Raw genomic sequence first — 20,527 nt, forward strand, 5'->3', positions numbered from 1 at the left:
CAGGTCAAGAACAGGAGGATACCCTTGAAATAATCTTCAGGTCTTCAGGGAAACCCTGAAGATAAATAAATAAATCATATCATACAGGTAATGAAAAGGTTAATAAAGGGCAATCCTAAATAGCCTTGTTTGTTAGAAGATTAATGACACCATCAATTAACAATTCACATGTTGCAGTTCTTCAGTTCAATTATGGGTCATCTGTTGGTCTGACTGTAATATGCTTAAATTGCCTCTATGCTTCCTATAGATCCAGTAATCTATTTCAGATGGCTTTGTGTAATCTCCTTTACACGAAACTCGCTGAGCAGTGGAAAAACAGTAAATGTGATGAAATGTTGTTTTGTAGTTAAAAAGACTGAATATGTAAAATGTGTTAATATTTTCGCTACTAAAGCAAACAATATAACAGTAATCTCTCTCACTATACCAACTGCATTTAGTTTAATGCTTGTTATTATATAACATATTTAAAGTCACAATGTTTAAATAATTGCACACAATGAAACACAGTTTTCTGTTAAGCAAGTATATTTGACACATATATCAAAATACAAAAACATAAACATTTCAGCATTTTGTAGTCACATAGTGAAACACCTGTGTATCAAGACATCAGAAAACTGTGCTAATGAAAAAGCCATTGGGTGACATTCATCAAGTAGTTGCAGGATCTGGTTGGCTTGCAATCATTTACATTAAAAATACATCTCTATGGTATTCAGCTGGCACACAATATGCATATGTTACATTTACATTTAATTGTAGTACTTTATTGGCTTTGATATGACTCAATACAATGCAAGTAAATAACCCACAGCATCCAACTAGACAACAAGTCTACTAATATACTCAAATCTATCATCTATAAATGCTCCGATTTTCTGCACAACAGTACTGGTTATCATACTAATAATACTTAATACCCAATCAATTGGAAAGATCAATTGGTGAAAGCCAACACAACAACAAATACTTGTATGATATACCAAGAATCTCAATTTCAACGCATTTCACCAAATGTTTTAGAGCCATGTTTATATCAGACCTTCCTCTCTCCCACTGTGCATTTCACAACCACATTCGGATCTGTATCCTTTTGTTGTATATACTGCTTGATGTAGTGAAGTTCATTTAAAAAATCATTGAGATTCACATATCTAAATGATTGAAATATGATGAAATATGATGTAAGGCTTACCAGGTACTGCAGGGAAAATCGTATCTCATGTTTTTTAGTTTATTGAAAACCAGGTTGATAAAATCATATCAAATGCACATGAGATGTACAGGTAAATATTGTAAAAAGGCCTATATTAGATTCTAATGTATTGCAAATGAAAAATCCTGATGAAGTGCACCCTCTTTATATATAAAACAGAAAAGATGTTTACCAATACAGAAGGCACACCTTAAAGGTTATATGTCACTTAACTTCAGTGGTTAATATTTTTCTTTTCATTCAGTAGTAAGAATCTTTATTTTCTACAGTGTCTGTAACTTTTTATATCTTTAGACGCTTTCTTAAAAAAAACTTCCTCACACTTGCCCTGTTTGCTAAATGGCATAAACCTCTGACTATTTCATTTCATTTTAGAGTGACCAGTCACAGTTTCTAATAGTTTTTACTTTTCTTAGTTCACATATAGAGGCAGCCTATTAGTCTGAAATAATCTAAATTTTAGAATGAAATATGCTTGGCTAAATTTTATTGTGTCCTTTTTCCTTATTCTCTTGTCTGCTGCTCCAGCCTTTTATGCTTGCATTGCATCTACTAACCTGCCCCCTTAGTTGTCTCAGCATTACTAGACAGAAGGTAAGACATACGTTTGAATATGAAAACAGAATTAAGCTGAGATATGGACTGTGCCATTTAATCTTGCCCTACACAATGCTTACTGGAAAATTATTTTTTAGGTCTTGTCAAATCTTAAAATTGATGATATAGTGATCATGACAAGCAGTAAAAAATAAAATAAAATAAAGAATATGAAGGGAACAATTAGCACAAGGCATGGGCTTGACAGTGTTCAAAAAAAAATATTTAAGAATGCCTAACTGTTAATGAAAATTTAACAAAGACTAGTAGTAGCTGAAAAATGTTTTAAGTGGTCTCCAGGGAGTATGAAAGAGTGAAATACAGTACAAAAGGGTTATCGAGCATATTAAGCCAACATTTGCTTTTAACAATTAAGCTTATAACTAGAATTACCAAAATTAAAATCTATACAATATTTTTCAATCAGTATTGTTATTGTTATTATTATTATTATTATTATTAATAAACAGGATTTTTATAGCGCCTACATATTACGCAGCGCTGTACAATAAATAGTGCTATCATGCAGATGTTAACTTTCACCAAATTTTTAAAGGTATTGAGAGATCTCAAAGAATATTTGAGAGAAGTATTTGATAGAAGGAATAGAAATAGAAAAAGGGAGCAATTTAGTTAAGCACATGAAAGTACAACACATTAGGTAGTTGGGATATGGGGAGGGAATGGAGAGAAATATGAGTAAAAGAAAAATAAAATAAAAGTTGCACTGAACAAGAAGGAGGTGAAGACCTGTACGAGATGAACAGAAGACATAACCATTGCCAATTGCAGCACCTTCTATCATTAAAAGCTGAAAAGGATGGTATATATATATTCTGCCTAAACTGGAACACACGTGAGGGCACTTATAACATAGAATCAAAATATGGAAAAAGAAACTGATTTGGAAAGAAGGGACTGGAGAGAAAGAAGATCTGACTAACCACTGAAGTCAACTGACAAATATGCAAAAAAACAAAAAGTAAAAATAGAACAACACTATACATTCTTTTTGATCATTACACACATAATTCAAAAGAACATTCTGTAGTTGAACACACCAAAGAGTAAAATTGCCATTATCTATATTGTTCTACCTCAATAATTTTTTAGGCTTTATTCTTCAAAATATATTTTACACCAACATATATGAGAGTACCAGGTCTTCCATCTTAGATTTTCACTACTGAGGATATATTCCAGCACATCAACATTAAAAGTGTGTGGCACAAAACATTCTATATGTCCTATTGTAGCTCTGCTTGCTGTTCTACAACAGCCAAAAAAAATGCCACTGCTAAAAAATTTTATGAAGTGTCTTTTGAAGGAGGCGACTCTTCATCTTTTTCTTTAATAAATTGTTTTGACAAGACAGCATTAGATGGAGCATACTTGACAGACAAGTACTGACCCAGAATATATATAAAAAAAAAAAAAAACTCAATCCTATGCCTCTCAATCACAGCCTATATGTTTGTGTGAAGCAACTGATTACCTAACACTGTACAGTGTGACTGCACATCACTGAGCGGGTTTATGCATTTTAATATATTTTATTTATATCCTGCATGAAAGTTCATGGGAAAAACATCATCACCAAGAAGGTTTGTGAATAGATTGGGATGTTACAATAAATCTTTAAAAAAGAGCACATCGCTATGCTCCTGAGCCTTTAGTTTTCCAAAGTGTTATACATAACTCCCAGGCAGTAAGTGAAAGCAACAGCACTGTGTATACAGTAACTTGCAGTTGTGTGAATCCAAAGTCAATCTACAAGTTTGTATGTTTTGGTATATTTAGAGAGTGGGTAGGTTGTGTCCAGAGACATAACCCACCCACCGCCCTGAGCCTGCGATGCATACGGGAGACACAGGATGGGGACCGCTGGTTTCCGTGCTTTCACAGCCCAGCTGTCAGATTGTGGGTCGCGGACTGGGGGTTGGGGATCCCTGCTTTAAAGTGTATCTAAAGCCAAACATTCTTATTTACCTTGATTGGTGTGAGAAAGGGTAAAACCCTGTAAGAATTCACTTCACTTGAGATGCAACAGAAAGCTAAAGTGGACATTTGCCCCCCTCACCACTTGTTCTGGGGGGGGGGGGGAATCTAAAAGTTTGGATTTTCCCTCACTTTCTGTGACATTAGCCATTGAGACACAGACAGTATTAAAAAATGGATAAAGAGGCTAACCTTTGCTCACACAAAACTAAAAAAAAGTGCCTAGTCATATGTTTGTTCAATTCATAGTTCAAAATTGTTCTTCAACAATTATCTCTAGGATCTCTCAAATTAGGTATTCAGCTTATTTAAATCAATTAAACACTATTCTTTTTCTGAACACATTCATTTTAGTTGTTTTAAATATGGAAATCGGTCACCATCAGTCATTGTGCAGTGGACCTATAAAGTCTCAAAACAGTGTTCTATGGGTATGTCAATACCATAGTACTGGGGATTCAGATAGAGCTTCCTGGCCCTGAAGACCCCAGGACCGGAACCAGTATGAACCTAAACTAGCTGACAACCACACTAAACCAAACTCAAATATCAATGCTGGATGCATCACACCTTCAGACCGTCTATTTCTGCATAAAGTTACATACATCTTAATGAAGAATGTTGAGGCTGTGTGCTATGGCTGCAAAAACATCAACACAAAACAAGATAAAATGAAAATTACATATACAAAAGTTACCAGTAAAACAATGTTGTTAAAAGTTAATCAGCAATAATGATTTTCTTCACAATCTTCATATGAGTTATTAATAAAGCATTTAAAATGTCCTATTTTAGAACCACAGTATTTACAGTTGGGCATGAATGTTACTAAATACAAGGTGAGGTAACTGTTTTCTAATGTAATGGCAAAATGTCCTTTTCAGATCCGTATAGTTGTTCCACTTCACTCTGTAATAGGAACAAAACAAGCACATTCTTGTCACACAAAAGAACTGATATTTATGTCAGATTGTGAAAAGAGCAGCGTGGTTTGAACAAAGCTCACAGTCCATTGTATAAAGTGTATTGTTGATTAACTGTTTATGTTTCATCTTTAATACAACTTTTACTATTTTTTAAAATACATAATGCTGGGGCTATACAGTCTTCCAATTGTTTTGAATTGATGTAAGTTAGATAAGCAATTCAAATACCTTGTAGTAAATGGTCAGATTACCATATTTTTCTATATTATTCGTTAAATTGCCACATTCAATCCCATTTACATGTTACACGAAGCTCTGTGGTAAATATCATAATAAATAAATATGTGTCTGAACTTAAGGAAAGGAAAAGTTTTCTACCACAACAAAATATTACCATTTTTTCTGTGAGTTGAGGAAATATAAGGTTTTAACTTGTTGGATTAGCTTTTTTGACGTTATCCACAGACCTGGTAAAATAAAACAAAACAATATACAATGCAGTCAGATTAACTGGTTAGAAAAAAATACAATAGAGCAATGAGTGTATTTAAAATTTAATAAAGTAGCTAGTTTGATGCAATACATATTGGTAAACAGCAATTGAAAGGAAATGTCAAATTGTTTTGTGGATTCCAAAATGTAAAGCTGTATTTAAGCTTAGAATGTACTGGATTTTATGCTCTGACAGCTTTTCCTTTACTAATGTTTGGTTCTTCCATGTCTGCTTATCTGTTTCTGTATTGAAATTTACTGTCTTTGGCTACTTTCACGGCCACCATATTACTACCTCCCTGCATGTCTGTCTATTATTATTAAAATTAATAAATAGGATTTATATAGTGCCAAAATATTACGCAGTGCTGTTCATAAGATATGGGTAGTAAATGACAGACAGTGACACAGGCAGAGAAGAAGACCCTGCCCCGAAGAGCTTACAATCTAGGCGGTGGGGAAAGTCTCACACAATAGGAGGGGAGATATGGAGCGATGGGTAGTAGTGAGTGTTTTAAGAGACAGAAGAAGACGGGTAGGCAAGTTTGAAAAAGTGTGTTTTGAGTGCTTTTTTAAATGAGTCAAATGTATGAGCAAGCCGAATGGGACGAGGAAGACCATGCCAGAGAATCGGGGTAGCTCTGGAAAAGTCTTGGAGCCATGCGTGTGATAAGGTTATGAGTGAGGAAGTCATTAGTTGGTCATTGGAGAAGCGAAGTGGCTTGGGGAGTATTTTTCAACCAGGTCAGAAAGGTAGGTTTGACAGGAGCTGTGTAGGGATTTGAAGGCAAAGCACAGAAGCTTGAATTTGATTCTAAGGTGAAATGGAAGCCAATGAACTACAGAGAGATGCAGCAGAAGAGCAGCGGTGGGAAGGATGGATGAGTCTGGCTGCACCATTTATAATAGATTGTAGTGGAGAGAGTTGGGTTAGAGGAAGGAGGAGTGAAAAGTTGCCTTGAGATTTAACTCTGATGAGGTCATTGGCCACTTTAGTAAGGGCTGTTTCCGTTGAATGGGCAGGCAGCTCAGAAACCAGGTTGGAGAGGGTCAAGTAGAGAGTTGGTGTTCCGGTAATCTGTTAGTCTTTTGAAAACAAGGCACTCAAGGAGTTTGGAAACAAACTGGAAAAGAGAGATGGGACACTAGCTCGAAAGTTGGGAGGGGGTCTGGTGAACGTTTCTTCAGTATAGGGAGAATTATGGCATGTTTGAAAGCGGAGGGGTATATACCAGTAGAAAGGGGGAGGTTGAATAGTTTGGTTAAGGCGGGGGCCAGGGTGAAAGAATGGGTGGGCGCGGAGTAGATCAGAGCGAATTGGGTCAAGCGGACAGGTAGTAGATGGGGATGATGAGAGAAAAGAGGAGACTTCATCCACAGTAACAAGGCTGAGGGAGGTCAGTGATGGTTTACAGGTGGAAGGAGTGGATATGGTTGGGGTGGCCCGGTGAGCAAAGATTCATGTCTGACTTTTATTTAGTCTATTGTTAAATCTTGCCTGCTGGTGACCTTTTCTCAGTATTGACCTTCATCTACGGTCAATTCTAACCACCAGAAAACAATGTTCCTGGATTACATGGACATTTTTGATATCACATAGACCTGGGACAGCTGATATGAAACAATTATCTGAATTACTGATAATCTAAAGGGTGAACTTATAACCACTTCTAAGTTTTAAATGTCTGTGTATTTTCATATTGTTAGTTTAGGGTAAAAAGACCCAAGTATTTTTTTGTTATTTGCATATACTCCCAACAAAGAAACTAAATCAAGTTTTAAACACCCATTTACATTTATAATTGAAATAATTATATGAAAATCTTACATTTGATGTTGTCTTACAAATTCAGCAAACTGTCGGTCTTTTGCATAGAGTTCTATAATTCTTATTCGGTCTTGAATTTCCTGTAGTAAAAGATATCACAAGGTAACTAGTAGAGCAATATTTGGTAATGCTGGACCACTTTAACCACCGACTAAATATAAAATAATGAATATGACAAAATATTCATATTCACAAGCAACTATTCTGCATGTGTTTTTGGATAACAGCATGTGGATGTCAGCACACATGACATTCAGTAGCATTTTGCTTTGTTAAACCTACAGTTTAATCAGATTTAAGTAGACACTATTCAAAGCAAAGTGGTAGTGCCTTAGCAAAAGCCCAACTTACATAGCCAGCCCCTCTTTCTTATTCCTTTACTGGTCACAGACAGCACTAAAAATCCCCAGCCATGGCTCGTGTCAGCTCTTTCTCTCATGTGTAAGTGCTGGGACACAGCTTTTGGTTTCTGAGCTTGAACACTGTGACATTAGAGGTCATGTGCTCCCCTATACACCATTAATTGTCACCAATAGTAAGTACTGTAAATTTACCTCTTTAGTGAGCTCGCTGTTTTCATAAATGTGCCTGATCTCTTCACTACTGAAGTCTGCAGAGGTCTCTGGACTGGTTGAACTGGTCGATGGAAGCTGTGGGTATCGCTTATAATAGTGACTATAACCGGTGGTGTCACTCTCATACATTGGGTTATACTTCACAGCATTTTCAATAGATGACAAGCTATCACTCTGTCTCCTAAAGATTAGACAACATACTATTAAACATTCACAAATAATAAATACATTAAATGCAATGGCCTTACTTATATTAGATATAGTATGTGACATGCAGCAAATCTGTAAGTATATAATCAACATGTATCTACCAAAATTCTACAATAAAGTATGAAATTCATTCAAGCAACAGCCATACTAATTGATAAAAGGTAATAAGGAGCTGCGCATGGGAAATAATTATGCAGGCTTACCCCCCTGATTCCTCAGAGTCTCCCTTTGTACTTTGAACTCGAAGTGTTCTTGCTAAGAAAAATATAATAGCTGAGGCTACAAGGAGAAATCCTGCTACAGACGCAATGGCTATTCCAACCACAAGAGGTTCTGAGACATATTCTTCACAGTGCTCTCCTCGGTACCACCAATTTTCACCAACACGACACCTGAAAAAAAGATAAGTTTACACTGTTAATGCAATTGCAATCATTTTTAAAGCAAAAGATAAGCTTTCAAAAAAGACTTTAAAGAGACAAGAATACTTCTTCCCCCGATTATAGCGTATGAAATGAATTATGAAATTATAATAACATATTTAGTTCAAAATAAAATTATTTTATTGATCTATTTCCTAAATTCTAAAAACATATTATGAACAAAAAAAGATGTTTTAGATTTTTAATCTAAGAGGTTACCTGCAAATAGCTCCCTGTCCAGGGATGATATCACATTTGCCATCATTCTGACAGAAGTCTATTTCCAAATCACAAATACTCTGACAAGGTAAGCCATCTACGCTTACATATCCTGGGTTGCAAACACATTCACCTTCACCGCTCCACTTGTTAATGAGACATTCAGAGTATTCATTGCAGGCTTGAAATTTGCAAGGGTCAGCTACATCTCCTGATAAGAATGGAAAGAATGGAAAACACACATTTTAGTTTTATTGAGCAGCACAGAGTGGCCTAATTTTGTATTTTTGGAGACAGCAGGCAAGAAATTCTCTATAGGATATCCACTCTATACAGGCACAGTTAGCAGCTCTTGTAGACCCCAACATTTTTAAACAATGTTTGGGCTGGAGTTGTTTTGATCAGCCATGATGAATGATCTAAAGGGTAACCAAATTAACACTTATAATTAAATTTTTGGTAGATGTAGGTCAACCTTTCTGAACCTTTTTACCCCTAAGAAACTATTAATCTAATTTTCAGGTCTTGAGCAACCCATACTAAAACCATTTTTTGGGGTGAATGGAAAAAGTCTCCTAAATTGGAGGCCAGTAGAAAAAATGCCATCCCTGCAGTAGTGAAAGCCTTTAAAGACACATAAAACCATTTATTAGAGTTATTCAGCTGGCTCTTCCAAGTGATGTTCGTCCCAGAACTATGCAAATATCAATGAAATGAGAGGTCAATCAGCCACAGTTGGAAAAACTCTGAGCAGCCGCTGGAGGAATCCTGGGGTTCCACAGAAACCTGGTTGAGAATGGCCGATGTACATGGCAGACAATGGGCCTGAATTATTAAAACTCCCCAAGGCTGGAGAAAATATACTTTCATCAGTGGAGCTGGGTGATCCAGCAAACCTGCAATGGTATTCTTCAAAGAAATTTGCTATTTGCTAGCAAATGTTTTGAACCCTGCACCAGATCGGTTCCAGATTTGCTGGATAAACCAGCTTCACTGAAGAAAGTGTACCCACTGCAGCCTTGGAAAGCTTTAATAAATTGTGCACAATATGAGAATAAATGGAATATGTTATGATCAAAGGCACTTACAACCAGGAGATAACCATAACAATATTCTTCTAAAAGAAAAAAGCAGTGCTAGATACAGTATTTTGAGCCAACAACTACCCCAGACCCATTTACTTTTTTTCTACCTTGCTCTTTAATAGACACAAACAAACATATGTGGGTAAGCTGAAGGAAGAACTCTTGGCTGGGTAATGTAAATTAGTTTTTTTGGGAATGCAGTTACAGCTGATCTATCCCTTCACAATATTTTTGACAGTACCTGATTCCACATCTAAAGAGTACTTGTCAATAGCTAGGTTCATAGTTTGGTAAGCCGTGTTGCAGAAGTCCTCAAGAATAATGTAAACAGCATTTGTTACGTTGCGTGGAACAGGCTTTGCAAACTTCATTCTGCTGTTTACAATGATGCTGCCATTCCGAAAATTTAATATTTCAAGGTTCTGAAATCCAGTTAAGTTAGACTGCAGATAGGGAACCAGCTGAAACACAAGAAGAGAAAAAAAGTAGTCTGTACAACAGAAATTTTACAAAATTGACTTTTAGATTTTTAAGTGCATAATTGCAGAAGGCTATTCAAGACTAAGTAAGCAAAGGCTTTATATCCAAACACATAAACTAGATTATTCTACTAAAACTGCATGCATTAGTAATAAAATATAATAATACAATTCTAATAAATAATAATCTTATCATTCTAAACCTAGGTCTACTATGTCTATTCTAGAAGGGTTTTGGGAAAATGTATTAAATATTTCTACCAGCTTTTGTTCTAGAGACAATCAAACATTTAATATACATTGAAAAATGCATAAATATGAGTAACATGCAAGGATAAGGCCATCATCCTGTAGCTCTATATTTCAAAAAGATCTACATTTTCCTGTGAACTTTCAGAGATCTAAGGCATGTTTAATACAACCTCAGTTGCATAATGGGTAATTTAGTATTTGTATTATATCTCATAAATGTGCCCAACAAAAGCTGGTATTCTGTAAAAGAGAAGTAATATACATAATATGCTTTCATTTTTCCCACTCTACTGTTACAGCTTGCATTGAAGAGTTTGTCAATCAGTGTAACAGAGCATCCAGATGACTGTTTCCCTCACTGGTGACTCATATCTAGCACAAGCAGGTTAAAGAGACATCTCCTGAGAGGTAGAAAGAGACACTTCCCAAAGAAGAAATAAGCACTATTTTATTAATGCTTCTGTTTACATTGTCCAAAAGGTGAAGATTTAGGGCAACCATGTAATGTAAAAAATAAATGCATGGCTAAAAGGTCAGATAAAGCTTATATAAATCCATTTTATGAATCCTATTTTTTGGAGGTCTTTACAATTTGAACGGCTGCAAATAACTTTCACCTAAAGGACCACTGGCATAAAAAAATGCATGGTTGTCAGTAGAAGTCAGTATTAACTCTCACTTTTTAAAAAAATAAAAATGTAAAATTTCATAACAATGTAGTTTTTAAAGAAAGTAAAGGATGGTAGTTTTCCTCTGTGAACTCTAATCTGTGGAGTACAGGAAGCTAGCTGTGTGTTGGAAATTACCCTTCATTAGTTCACTTTCATTTTAACCAATTCAGATCCTGTAGCTTTATACCCCCTATGGGCCAGAACAACTTTTTAAAATTTGTTTTATAGGGCTGTCCATTTAACAAAATATTTTTTACCTATTATTTACCTAATATTACCATATTACCTAAGAAAATAAAGGAATTCATTGTTTTTTATTTTGTTTTTTTGTGGGGGGGGTAAGGCATTTCTTGTAAAGATTATTTTATTATCTAGTTTAACTATCAACCATAAATCAAAAAAAATCTGTCTTTACTGGTATTGTTTTAAGAAAATAATTCAGACATATTTAATTACATTTATGTCTTATATTACATTTCTAGTACTAAGCATTGCAAATTTATTGCAAAAAAGTTTTTGTTCTTCGTTTTACATATTTTCTTTTTGTAGTGGTACAGAAAAAAATTATAAAAAAATGCAGAGAAAAAATATTAATGAATATAATAAAAAAGAGCCATCAGTCTCTTTAACTGCAGGAGCTTCTGTCAGCTGCTGTATCAATTAATCTTTATAACAGTTAAACAATTTCAGTAAATGACCACTGCTGGTAGTAGTGGTGATCATTCAAAGAACTTCAACTTGCTGCAGAGTATGTTCAAGAGCACACATTCCATCTTGTGTGCTTTTTCTGCATGGATTTTCATTGTCTTTTATTTACAACATTGATGCCAAATGAAAAAGACCCCGATGAGATAACTATATTTGTGGCTGAAATGGCAAAATGTTGAATATCATTAGATATACTTAATTTTATGTTTTTACAGATTTATCTATGAATGTTGTTAAATAGTCTTTCCATGTTGTCTAAGGTATACAAATGAAATCATTCAACAGTTATTCTAAAGTTAAAACTTACCAGTTCTAAAAATCGTTGTTCCAAAGATTTATATTCAGGAGAGTTTTTATTAAACAAATCTTCTGAAAATATCATATTTGTCACACGCAAACTAAAAAATACTACAAGTGCTCGTCTTTGTGCAGAATCATTCATGCCACTCTCATGAGTGGAAAAGACAACACTGGACAAGTCTGTAGAGTCCATCTTCTTTGCCACCATGCTTCTCTCTTCCGGACTCATGTCTGGATGGAAATAAACTGTACTCATGTGATCTAACTCCAAAGATATGTCCTGTACATCCATTGTGACCTCTACATCTTTGATCAGTGGACCTGTTGGACCTATAGATGTTTCACTTGGATGTGATTCTGGCTGCACTGGATCTGAAATAACTTCCTCTCTGTGTATCATAGGAATAATGTTATCTATATTACTTTCACCTACAGATTCAAAGTGACTGTCTGGATGTAGCTTTATAATTTCCAAGCTAGGGATGGTATTTGACAGCTCATCCTGAGGCTTACTTGGTAAAACTGATGTAAAATATAAATAATTTTCTAAATTAAGATTAGTTGTTGATGTAATAACAGTGTTTTTGTCAGAACCTGTCATAGTTTGATAAGTATTTGCATTAGTTGCTGTAACTAAACTGAGGTTTTGGACTGGCGTATGTGGTTTTATTGGTTCTATTTCATTAGAAATAGAAGTTTGTGTAATCATCAATGTATCATAGTCCGCTGCAACGTCTGTATGGAATAGCGGTTGTGATGTCTGTAGAGTGCTAGCAGTGTCTTCAGAAGCTAAACTTTCCAGTGAGTTATCAACATTGATATCTTCTTCCGTAACTGTATGTCCATTGGTAACTGAAGGTTGTAGTGTTTGCACAGACTGCTCTACATTAAAGTGTTCTCGAGTAGACAATACAGATGGAAGCTTTGTTGCAGTCTCCAGCAAAACAGGCTGATTTTTTATTTCTTCTGTAACAATTGTACTTTGAGAAACATCAAAATAATTTGAGGTCTGTCTTAAAGTAGGAAGTAATTCAGTGGTAGTCAAACTAATAGACTGATCAACTAGGTTATCAGTAAAATGTTCTTCAATAAGATCTTTGTAGCTTCTTGTTACCTCAGTTAGGTCTACATCTATTGATTGTACTGTTAAGGGAGAAAGGGGCTCTATTGTGGTCAAAGGTTTTGTCTCTTTGTTCACACCATCATATCCTGAGCCTGAACCTTCATCAACAGGTATTGTAGTTTCCGTGATTATTTTAGTAGGTAGCAAATTATCTTCTACCAAAATTTCAGCAGTTTCCGACTTGCTTTCAGCAGTCACTTGTGACAGTAGGTTGTCACCGTTTGCTGCCGTTACTTGTGGTATGAAATCATCACTATTTGTTTCAGTGCTTTCAGAATAGATTGATGAACTACTTAAAGTAGGTTCACCTAATGATGGCTCTTCTGCAGCTATTGCAGACGTCACAATGTCTGAATAGTGCTCAGCAGCCCATGGTATAGTAGCAGTTGGTGGAAGATTGGTGGTAATAATAATGTCATCTTTCTCTGGCAATGATATATCTTCAAACACAGGTGGATATGAGCCACCAGTAGTAGTGGGAATATACAATGACATATCGTTATCCCCAGATTCTTCTTGAATATCTGAGTCTTGTGTTGAAGTAGTGACAAGCTATAATAAAGATTCCACTGAGGCAAAAGATGTACTTTGAACAAAGTGTGCAGCAGTTGCTGGTGTAGTAAGCCTATACTCCGAACTTGTAGAAAAATGATCCTTATAAACAATATCTTCTGTAACAACGGGGCTTTCTGCTTCCAAAGCAAACTGGGTTTTAGGCTCCAACTCATCATGGGTTTCTTCTACTGCATAAGCGCTTCTTATAGTTGAAAAATCAGTGGGGAGCCATTCAGCTTTCAAAGCATTATTCTAAAATCACATGGATAACATATTAAATGAGTATAATAAAACATTACACAGATAAATAGGTATCATGAAATGTTATCTCATATGTAGAAACAGACATGAGCATGAAAAAGTAAGGCAGGGACAGAATCTTACATTTTATTCTGTTTATCTATCCTCATAAGGGAGAACTTTGGGATTGACTATGACTATTGCTCTCAGCAACAAATCTTATATCGGAATTAGAGAGAAGAGGGAATACTGTTGCACTAACATTGTCACTTTGCATCTTTTCTGCATAGTTTTGTATTGTGATGATGATTTGTAATAGCAAGTCATGTGATGGAATGTAGTTGGATTGTAAATGATCATACTTACAACATCTGCTGTAGAAGGAATGGGAAAGCTTTGTTCTTCAGTGACTAATGTCCATTCTTTGTAAGTATGTGATGTAACATCTTTTACTAAAAAAAAAAAAAAAATAAATAATTATACAAAACAATACAAGACTGTTTAAAAATACTTCTCAAACAATGTTTAGATTTCCATAAATTCAGTGATTTCAGTGTTTTCAATAACCGTTGACCTGTGTATGTATACAAGAAGACAATATATTTTTGATTTATTCAAATTTTTTTTTTTTGCACACAAGATTACTTCTACAGATAATAGACCTATTGTGAGTACAAGAAAAAAAAGTATATATTGTGGCATATGGAAGTGTCTATAAATTGCTTTGGCAATTGTATATAATATTATATAAAGAAAGAGATAAAATGCTTCAGTTATAACATACTATTACAATATTTATTACACTGGCATGTGTCATTGGTTTTGAATATAAATTCTTAAGTTATTCTTATGTACTTCTATTTAAGTAGTGAATCTGAGATTCACTGGTAAAGAATCTTCCAGTTGCATGTGTTTAAATGGCATTAATTTAATCTCCATCAGGAAATGTTTCAGTTAATATCAGGTTCACTGCTTTATAAATAAACCCCAATTCTTAGTGTACTAAATACATTTCCTGTCCTTTACATTACTTATTGTGCCTTGCATTATGCATGCTTATGAAAGCCTTAAAAAAAGAGAAAATATCATAGTTTTTATAAAATATATAGTGAATGGCAAAATTATTGCTTTTATATTGCTTGCCCTTTAATAGTATTAAATATAATGCTTTATCAAAGTAATACTAAAAGAAATTATATACATTTAAAATATTTATTCTTACCATTGATAAGCTGAAGTGATTCAGGGTCAAAATTAAGTGTATTTTCTCCATTATATATTTGCTTGCTAAGACCATCTTGTATAAAATTTGTAAAGCTACTGACAGTATAAACAGCTGTTGGATTATCTTCAATATCATGTAAGGAAGTATCTTCAATTTTATTAGAATGTAGATTCATTAGGTCCAATGTTGCATGTTGGATGGCATCTGCATCAACATCAAAAATGACAGCAAACCGGACATCCATAACAAATCTGCAATTAACAGAGTGTATAAACAGATTTCATAAGAAAAGATATATCAGTAGTTGTTTAACAATGAGAAAACAAAGCACAGTATTTCAATTTAACGCTTAATATATATACCTATGACAATTTCTGAATATTGATGGGTAAGGGAACCTTACAGATCTGTGAATAATCTGGGAATTATTAGGACCCCTGTGTGCTGCATATTTTTGCCATCGTTAAATAACTACTAATTTTCACCAAAAAAAAATAAAGGGTTAGCAGTAGACAATATAAAAAAGGGTTCTTTCTTTTAGTTATAACTAATAATAATAATAAACACATTTTAGCTACCAAAGGTATCATTAATAAATCCTTGAACTGCTACTATACTTTTAAGTGATAAGTTTGCACACATTTATTATGAGTAAAGATACGTAAATCTAAAGAAGTTAGACTTGAGCACTGAAAATTTATGTTGCCAATCCAAGTGGACTTTGAGAAACATTTTTCTAGTCTTTAAATATACTAATGAATGTTACAGAAGCAATAGTACCTGTCATCCAGTAGAGAAGGGCTGAAAGAAAATAAGTTGAACATTAAAAATAAATAAAAAATTGAAAATTGTAATGATTTTAAACAAAATAAATAAATGAAAACTGTATAAAGGAATTGACAAAATGTATATGATCAAAATTAAGCAAGTCCTACCTTACATTCTGTACTTTTATGCCTTTATAACCTGGAAAAGCATTAAAGACACTTTCCATCTGCAAGCGCAAATATACAATTTGAGTTATTTATCCGTAATTAAAAACTCATTAAAGACAACTTTACTACATAGTTTTTTTAAGGGTTTTTGACAATAGATAAACACATGGGCTGACAAAATCAGACAAAAAGACAGATGAAGGTAAATAAATAAATTTACCTCTGTACTAAATTTTTCTGTGAAATTTTTGTATTGATCTGCAGACATGTCACTTAGTACGGGATCAAGAATAATGATGCTAAATTCAACCATTTTGTCCACTGGTCTTGTTGGCCTCTGTGTAACTTTAAAAATCTCATTGTCCAACTGCTGAAAGAATATATTGTCAGTTAAGAGAAGATCATTTTACCTTTTTAGTTCACCCATCACATAAAAACAAAAAACCTAAAATACCCAAATCTCACCCCAGAGTATGGATATATAAACTGCAGTAGTCTTATACTATGCCAACCATTGATTAATACTATAGATTTGAAAATCTAAGTTGTACCCATGTTTATTCTTGGGTAACGTAAGTAATTAAAAATACAAGCTTCAAAATTGTGAATAAAAACCTATTGATATAAAAATGCAAGCTCTTGGTACCAATTTGGTTCCTTTCTTATTTATTAATCTTTTATAACTTATACTATATAACTTAGCCAATAGACAATATCATTTAAACTCCAACATTTTCCTAGTTTGTAACAATTAACCAGACTATAATCTGTATTAGGATACAAATTGCACAAAAATATTGTTCATAAGTGTTTTCTATGTATTTTCAGTAAAACTTGTAACATCAAATACTTACAAATACCACCTAACCCCTTGTCATTTTTTAACAGTATACATATTGTGAGATCGCCCGTAGCAACGGGGGATGTTTCAAGCAGAAAGCAGGGCCAGCAGGTTTTAAGTGCATCAAAGGTTTATTTCACTTAACACTATTTGCACACAAAACAGGCAAAATAAAACAAACAGCAAAAAGAAAGCCTGGCCACTTGGCCTCTAACTCACTGTTAGTTCCCTTAACTAGCAATCCAGCCCAACCTAGTGTTGTTCAGGACTCTAAGGCCCTAAGCATATATCTTTTGCAATGGTCTGTGTCTTTACTCACAGTTCCCAATTCCCCTAGGACCTCCTCCCAGCTCAGCAGCCAAGACAGAGCCACAGCAATAAGCTAACTAAACAGAAAAATACTTTGCGTATAACCTGTATCTGGGGCAAATGTACCTGTCATCCTGGACGAAACCCTCTGATTTATTTGGCCAGCAGTTACAATATTTAGTGCTAGAAATTCCTGAATAGAAATGTTTTCTGGTTAACACTATTATTTTTTTTTAACTGCTAAAAGAGCCTGGTAAAAATAATTTTGTATAAGGTATATTATTTGCTAATACCCTTTTAATCGACAATTGTGGAACTCAGAAGTCAAAAGGGCCTACTGCAACTTTTTATTGTATTACCAGTTAATTATACTAAGGTTTACCACTGCACAATATATACAATAAATACAATATATTTCTAATCATAGGCATACACATTGCAATTCTTGTTTAAAATTGCAATCAACATATAAACCAAGAATAATGATGGTACATTGAATACTACAAGTATTGGCCAGCCCAAAAAAGTGCCTTGTTCAATACATTTTTCATCAACTTTCCACCCAAATTTTGACTGAAAATCATCACTGAAACATTTTTCATGTTTAATTATTTTCAATGTTTTTGTCTAATCAGTCAGAAATATTATGATGCATGGCTAGCATAAACCCTTAGTAATCAGTGTAAACCTATTTTGTAATATGATTTTAGCAATGTATTGATACATCTCCAGGACATTGGATGTGTTTCTATCTATTACAATAATATTATGTTCCTTTTATAGTTACAATAAAAAGTAAATATGTTTACTTACATCATCAGTCTCCTGTTGCTTTAGAGAATCAGTTGGAGAAAAATTTTCAATGGATATTTCATATGATTGCGGTACATTGGCAGCCGCATCTTCCAGAACAAAATAAAACACAAACACATTCTTAAAGCAAAAAGATGACAATAAATATCACCCGCTCATGCCCAAAAATATTTGATCTAATATACTTTATGATAATACAATAGGGCATCATTTAAATATTAGAGGTAATCCTTCCTCAAAGATCTAAATGCGATTCTTTATTTCATTAAACTTTTTATCAATGGAATCAGAAGTTCTAAATGTCTTGTAGAGATTTGTTTCTTGCAGCTGATAAAATTGCATGAATTGTACTTTTGGCCTTTTGCACAACTTTCTGTCTAGAGCAGGGGTGTCAAACTCAAATACACAGAGGGCCAAAAAAAAAAAACTCAGACAAAGTCGCGGGCCAACCTGGTAATTTATTGAAAAAATTGAGGAAGTTTTTCCTTCTCATTAGATATAAAACCTTTTCATATGGAAACAAAGAGGTTTTCCCTCTCATTCAATCTGGAACAAGCTTATAATAGAGAAAGAAGCATAAAAAAAATGTTTTGTTTTTTTTTATTTAGGAAAAAATCTTATGCCTCTTTCTCTATTTGTAGCCTTCTGAGTTAAATTTCAGTGGTAATATTTTTGCACAGGCTAACAATAATAATAACAATATTCTTCTATGAAAATCCAACCATTCAAGTCCATGCCTTGGAGTAGCAAGGAAAAATACAGCTGAGTGGGAGTGCTGGATATGCCAGACACAGCCAATGTGGAGCTAAATCCTATTGAGTGGCCCGCCACCGAAACTCCCTCTTCATTAAAATAGCGGCACTTTTAAAATTCCCAGCATTATTTGCGTCTATAAAACAGTCCAATGCGGGGCCATGCATAGCCAGAGAGCCTATAGACCCCGGGAAGTGTAGTAAAGGCGCTATTTCAATGCAGCAGCGGGCCAGCTGCAATTTGACACCCCTGGTCCAGAGCAATCTGTTGGGAAGAGTTCTGTAGCAGGGGCAGGTGAAGCGATTCCAGTCTGAATTGGCAGGTGGCTATTTCCTGATGAGTTTGTCATCAGGGGATGAACCAAGCTTTGATAAAACAGGCACAGATTGTTCTAAAAGGTTCCTCGTTCCCCCTTTGATGGAGATGTGATACAAATGTGACATGGCTGGACCATGGGTGATTGTGTGTATAAAGAGTGATTATTGGACATCTCAAACAATCCTAAAATGGGAGCCCACTCTGCTAGCTGTTGTCAAAGCCGGGGCAACGCCGGTGAAGGTGCAGAGCATGCTGGGTTTTCTCTGTAAGTATCTAGATAGGAAGGCTGCGGGATTACTGGAGTTGAGTTTTCAGATCCCGTGTAAGTTGGGCGCAACTTACACTGTTTTTTGGCAAAGGCTGATATTGAGGCAACCTTTAGGTTGTTGCCAGTGCATCCGGATAGTTTTAGGTTACTGGGTTGTGGGTGGCGGGGGTCCTTTTTCGTGGATAAATATCTATCAATGGGGTGCTCCATATCTTGTGATTTATTTGAAACTTTCAGCACATTCGTGGAGTGGGTGGTGACGGAGCTGTTTGGGGTGCCACTGGCGGGGGACAAAACAGAGCTGCCTTCCACTGAGCTGTGTTTCCTGGGCATTGTACTGGATTGCAGGCGGATGGAATGCAGGCATCCTTTTGACAAGCTGGGAGAGTTGAGGGAGGATGTTCAGAGGGCTTGTGCTATGCGCAAAATTCACTTGCGGGAGTTGCAGTCGCTTTAAGGAAAGTTGAATTTTGCTTGCAGGATTATGCCTATGGGTAGGAATTTTAGCCGCAGGCATTTTGTGCGCTTGACAAGGATGTTGCAGGAGGATGGTAGGTGTATGGCAGACTTTCCTGGAAAATAACAATGGCTGTTCCGTGTGGATGGGCAAGACAGTGGAGAATGGGGCCATGGACCTGGTGACGGATGCAGCAGGTGTGTAGTTATGGAACTTATTTCAGGGGGAGGTGGAGTGCAGAGCCCTGGCTGGAGGAATGGCGAGTGCAGGGACTATGTAAAAACCTGGTGTTGTTGGAACTTTTCCCTATTAATGTGGCTTTGGAATTGTGGGGTGAGTTTTTGAAGGATCGAAAGGTTCGCCTCCATTGCAACAATATGGGAGTGGTGGAGGTTATTAATAACAACTCAGCTTCATCCCCCCCGGTGGTGTGATTGATGAGGAACTTGGTATTGTTGTGTTTGTAGCTAAACCTTTCATTTGGGGCAATTCATGTGCCTGGGTGTGAGAATGTAATCGCTGATTCTCTTTCTTAATTCCAGTGGTCAAGGTTTCGGGAGCTGGCGCCAGCATCAGAGGAGCGGGGGACCCCATGCCCGTCGGAGCTTTAGAAAGTGGTCTGGGGGTCATCGCCGGGTTGATCCAGCAGTTTATACTGGAAGTTTATGTGGAATGCTTATGTGGGCACTTGGCAAGAATGGTTTGT

General features: G+C 35.4%; 1 protein-coding gene across 1 annotated transcript in view; it reads right to left on the minus strand.

Moving 5' to 3' along the window:
- Positions 1–513: 513 nt before the first annotated feature.
- IMPG2 (interphotoreceptor matrix proteoglycan 2) overlaps positions 514–20,527 on the minus strand; it is a 44,548-nt gene continuing 24,534 nt past the window's right edge. Inside the window, 14 exon segments of the mRNA XM_072414918.1 lie at positions 514–4,726; positions 5,138–5,210; positions 7,064–7,143; positions 7,618–7,819; positions 8,052–8,240; positions 8,490–8,700; positions 9,816–10,035; positions 11,992–13,914; positions 14,269–14,354; positions 15,125–15,378; positions 15,908–15,928; positions 16,063–16,121; positions 16,283–16,432; positions 18,026–18,114. Coding sequence (XP_072271019.1) covers positions 5,171–5,210; positions 7,064–7,143; positions 7,618–7,819; positions 8,052–8,240; positions 8,490–8,700; positions 9,816–10,035; positions 11,992–13,914; positions 14,269–14,354; positions 15,125–15,378; positions 15,908–15,928; positions 16,063–16,121; positions 16,283–16,432; positions 18,026–18,114 — 3,524 coding nt within the window. The 3' untranslated portion in view covers positions 514–4,726; positions 5,138–5,170.

Source organism: Pyxicephalus adspersus, chromosome 1, assembly GCF_032062135.1.
Source record: "Pyxicephalus adspersus chromosome 1, UCB_Pads_2.0, whole genome shotgun sequence".
Classification (NCBI taxonomy): domain Eukaryota; kingdom Metazoa; phylum Chordata; class Amphibia; order Anura; family Pyxicephalidae; genus Pyxicephalus; species Pyxicephalus adspersus.